Source organism: Panicum hallii, chromosome 2 (genome assembly GCF_002211085.1).
Source record: "Panicum hallii strain FIL2 chromosome 2, PHallii_v3.1, whole genome shotgun sequence".
Classification (NCBI taxonomy): Eukaryota; Viridiplantae; Streptophyta; class Magnoliopsida; order Poales; family Poaceae; genus Panicum; species Panicum hallii.
The window spans coordinates 53,475,803-53,480,580 of NC_038043.1; the positions used below are offsets into that span (position 1 = coordinate 53,475,803).

Below are 4,778 nucleotides of genomic sequence, written 5' to 3' on the forward strand. Positions count from 1 at the left end.
GGCGATGCCGCGTCTCCCAGGATTGTTGGGACGGCCCTGTACATGTTGAGATACATGCTGGCGCCTTCTCATCGTTTCTTTCCTGAAAGTTGGAACCAACGACCATATGTAAAGTGAAATAGTGATGTTATTGTCTCTCGAGATACCGATTGTGTGTTGTCAATGTATGCGTGTTTGCTAGCACCCTATTGCCACACCTGACATATCTATCTATTTCATAAAATCTATCCCAGTGATTTTCTCACATTTGCCGTGTCTTTGTAGACAGAAAAAGGATAGTGAAAATGCATCTATTAATATCTCATCTCGTCATGAACATTGAGAAAAATATTTAGATAGTGGAATGATACCAACCACATGTGTAATTGACAGTGATTTACGTGGAAAACCTCATCAAAATGAGGAGTAAAAATCACGGGAGCAACAAGTCCAATCTAAACTTTCAAAGTAATCAACAACGGGTACAAGGAGTCCATTCTAGAACATCTAGAGGATTACTCGGTAAAATATATATTCATCACGATGCATCGCTTAGCATCAACAATATCAATCACAACAACAAAAGGAATGATAATAGTCGGACAGAGAAGTCATTGATTATGTCCGCTTCAGTAATCGGTTCATATATTAGCATACCTCCGTTGTTCTCTGTTGTTGTAGTTGTTTGGATTTGGTAGGCATGTTCAAACTGCCGCCGATGATAAAAACCCTCTCAACCATGTTGCTCTACTCAACCAATTCCTGAACCAACTGACCGGAACTAACAATGCCTTTGATCATGCTCGAGGGTGATTGGTCTAGAGCTACGAGTACTTGGTTCTCCTCCGTCTTCGTCTTCTATCTCCTCCTCACAGCGCCCAGTAATAGCAGGTAAGGGAAAATGAAGCTAGGATCGTGTGATATGCCTGGACCTTGCTTTAACCTCCAAATTCTATTACATGATATAACACAGGTAATGTACACAACTAACCAATGATTGGTAGAAATTGGTGAAAACATGATCCTAATTCTGCCAACTTTAGTAGTATAGGTTTATAGGAAAAATAATGGAGGAGCCGAAAGGCTCGAAATGGCTAGGCGATCGATCAATGATCAATTGATAATGCATTTGTACCTCCACATGACAACATACCATAAGTCGCACAGGATGAGCTGATGAATCACTCTGCTAGTAGGTCTGCACCTGTAATCTTTCATGCGTCGTCGAGTAGCTTTCATGTCAAATCAGTCTCTCTTTCTCCCTTTCTTAACTGTACTTGTTTATGCCGGTCCATTCCTAACAGAAACCAACCAACGTTTGCAGGTCTAATCCAGCATACACTGTCACGAACGCAGACAGCCTCTCAGTTCGTTAGCTTGTGAAGCAAATCAAGCCAGCACACACAAAAAAAAAAATCGTAAAAGCAAGCAGCGGGCCGGGGCAGTAAGATCGAGATGGGAACGAAAGCAAAGGCAAAAAGGCGGCGACACCCACTGCGGCACCCAGTAAAGAAGCCGTCCACTCCAATCCGAACCATTCCTTCGTGGCTTCGTCCCCCCTCCGGCCTCCCCCTCCCTCCTCCTCCCTCATCGATCCGGCCAAAAGCGAAGCAAAGCAGAGCATATTGCTCCATCGGTCTCGCCAAAAGAGCAGCGGAACTGGGGATCGAGGGGGCACCAAGAAAGCGAGCCGAGCGCATCACGCAGGGCTCCCTTTTTCTCGCTCAAAAAGAATAGATCACTCCCTCCCTCTATCGCAGCTAGCCGCACTTGGAATTGGATCGCTGCCACTCGCCATCCTCTCTCGCTCATAGCCATAGCCTGGCATCTTAGCTATAGCTGCCTACTAGCTAGCCTCCTCCTCCTCCTCCTCATCCAGCCTGCTACCCTTCCAAGGGTTCTCAGTTCTCACTGCGCTGCCATTAAAAACCCCTTGCTTGTTACCACGGCGACCTCGAGCATGCGCACGCTTCATGTGGCCGCCTCGCCGCAGTAGCAGCTTACATGGATACGCTGTTTAGGTTGGTTAGCCTCCAAGCCTCCGAGCAGCAGCAGCAGTCAGCGTCCTACAACTCGAGGAGCACCACGTCGAGCGGCTCCAGGTCGTCGTCGCACCAGACCAACGCCTCCTACAACTACTACTACCACAGCAACACCAGCAGCGGCGGCGGCGGGCAGTACTACTACGGCCAGCAGCACCAGCACCAGCAGTACTACCTGGAGCCGTACCAGCAAGAAGAATGCGGCAACGCCCACCACCTTTACATGGATGAAGACTTCTCATCCTCGTCCTCGTCGAGGCAGCACTTCCACTCGCACGGCGCGGCGGTGCAGCCGCCGACGTCGTCCGTGGCCACGGCGCCGACGCCCCCGCTGTCCACGTCGTCCACGGCCGCGGGGGCGGCGCACGCGCTGTTCGAGGCGGCCGACCTCTCGTTCCCGCCAGACCTCAACCTCGACTTCTCGTCCCCGGCGTCGTCCTCCGGCGGGGGCGCGGCGTCGTCGGCGGCGGTTGGGGGAGGGGGCGGCGGGAGGTGGGCGAGCCAGCTGCTGCTGGAGTGCGCCCGGGCGGTGGCGGCGCGGGACAGCCAGCGCGTGCAGCAGCTGATGTGGATGCTCAACGAGCTGGCGTCGCCGTACGGGGACGTCGAGCAGAAGCTGGCCAACTACTTCCTCCAGGGGCTCTTCGCGCGGCTCACGGCGTCCGGGCCGCGGACGCTGCGCACGCTCGCGGCGGCGTCCGACCGGAACACGTCGTTCGACTCCACGCGGCGCACGGCGCTGCGGTTCCAGGAGCTCAGCCCGTGGTCGTCCTTCGGACACGTGGCCGCCAACGGCGCCATCCTGGAGTCGTTCCTGGAGGCCGCCGCGGCGTCGTCGGAGCCGCAGCGGTTCCACATCCTCGACCTCAGCAACACGTTCTGCACGCAGTGGCCGACGCTGCTCGAGGCGCTCGCCACGCGATCCGCTGACGACACGCCGCACCTGTCGATCACCACCGTGGTGTCGGCCGCCCCGTCCGCGCCGACGGCCGCCGTGCAGCGCGTGATGCGGGAGATCGGGCAGCGGATGGAGAAGTTCGCGCGGCTGATGGGCGTGCCCTTCAGCTTCCGCGCCGTGCACCATGCCGGGGACCTCGCGGAGCTCGACCTCGACGCGCTCGACCTGCGCGACGGCGGCGCCACCACCGCGGTCGCCGTCAACTGCGTCAACTCGCTGCGCGGCGTGGTGCCGGGCGGTGCCCGCCGGAGAGACGCGTTCACCTCGTCCCTCCGGCTCCTCGACCCGCGGGTCGTCACCGTCGTCGAGGAGGAGGCCGATCTCGTGGCTTCTGACCCGGACGCATCCGAGGAAGGCGGCGACACGGAGGCAGCCTTCTTGAAGGTGTTCGGCGAGGGCTTGCGGTTCTTCTCGGCTTACATGGATTCTCTCGAGGAGAGCTTCCCGAAGACTAGCAACGAGAGGCTGGCATTGGAGAGGGGAGCCGGACGTGCCATCGTGGACCTGGTCTCGTGCCCGGCGTCGGAGTCCATGGAGCGGCGGGAGACGGCGGCGTCATGGGCGCGCCGCATGCGGTCGGCCGGGTTCTCTCCGGTGGCATTCAGCGAGGACGTCGCCGACGACGTGCGGTCACTGCTCCGCCGGTACCGGGAGGGTTGGTCTATGCGGGATGCCTGTCTAGACGACTCGGCAACCGGAGCAGGCGTCTTCCTCGCGTGGAAGGAGCAGCCTCTCGTGTGGGCAAGCGCGTGGAGGCCATGATTGAGATCGATCGAGGATCGGAGCTCATCCACGCAAACGCAAGCTCGGTGAGTACGTACGTGGAATGAACAGCATGAGCCGGGAGAGAGGCAAGGGCGCCGCCATACCTAGCCATCCAGCGTTGATGCATCGATCGATGATCCATGCTTTGGATCTCGCGCACGTGTGCATGGGTATGGCTTGCTCGATCTCTCTCCTTGCTCGTCTTGAAAACCGATCGAATGGAATGGCTCACACATGTAGGGTTTTGAAGCAGCGTAAGCGTAGGGATTGCTCACGTACACATTGGTTGCAGCGAGGTGATGAATCGAAGAGGAGGCCGGGTGTGGTCGATAGTTTTAGGTTTTAGACTTGATCTATTTCGAATTTGAATCATCGATCGTCAGAAGTTCTTGGCGTGATGGTTTCGATTTGCTTGCTTCTTTTCTCTCTCATTCCTCTGTGTTTTCTTCTTTTGCATTGTAAGCCCAACAACTTCCTTCCCTTTGGACGGAATTACGTGCATGGTTTTTGTCATACGCCGTCTCGTGTAGCTTATATAGCTACTAGATTCTCGCAAAGATTGATGCTTGCATTGCATGGTGGTTGATATGTTGCTTCCTGTCCTGTTGATGGGAGGGCGTTAGGACAGACATTTGCACGGCCTACTACTTTTGGTTACCAGTACCAATATCAAGCAGGAAGCACTAAACTAGTATAGTCACCTAGACCAAATGAGATGGCTATCTAGACTACTCCCTATATATAAAAGGGTACGGTAGAGTGCTCTATATTTTAATATTTTCCCGCAATTACTTACACATTTCATTATTGGAGTTCCTCCTCTTTTTTTCTATTTGAAATGATCAAAGAAACGTCAAGACCGTTTCAGTCTGGTCAAAGAAGTTTATGTCATACATTTTACCTGATCCACAAGAGTATGATTAGGAAGTTTCAAAAAGAGTATGATTAGGTGAACACTTTGAGGATCTGCGCGGGATCAGGTATACAGCAAAATATATACGCGCCATTTAAAAAAAAGAATTGCAGCCAAAAAC

At 54.2% G+C, this 4,778-nt stretch overlaps 1 protein-coding gene across 1 annotated transcript; it reads left to right on the forward strand.

Annotated features, from left to right (window-relative positions):
- The first annotated feature begins 1,525 nt into the window (after positions 1–1,525).
- On the forward strand, positions 1,526–4,259 carry LOC112879634 (protein SHORT-ROOT 1). The gene has a single exon (XM_025943977.1). The coding sequence runs from the start codon at positions 1,984–1,986 to the stop codon at positions 3,739–3,741; it is 1,758 nt and encodes a 585-aa protein (XP_025799762.1). The 5' UTR covers positions 1,526–1,983; the 3' UTR covers positions 3,742–4,259.
- The last annotated feature ends 519 nt before the right edge of the window (positions 4,260–4,778 follow it).

Bases quoted from the DNA above. Each gene is read 5' to 3' on its own strand.
- LOC112879634 (XM_025943977.1), top strand. From the start codon at position 1,984: ATGGATACGCTGTTTAGGTTGGTTAGCCTCCAAGCCTCCGAGCAGCAG.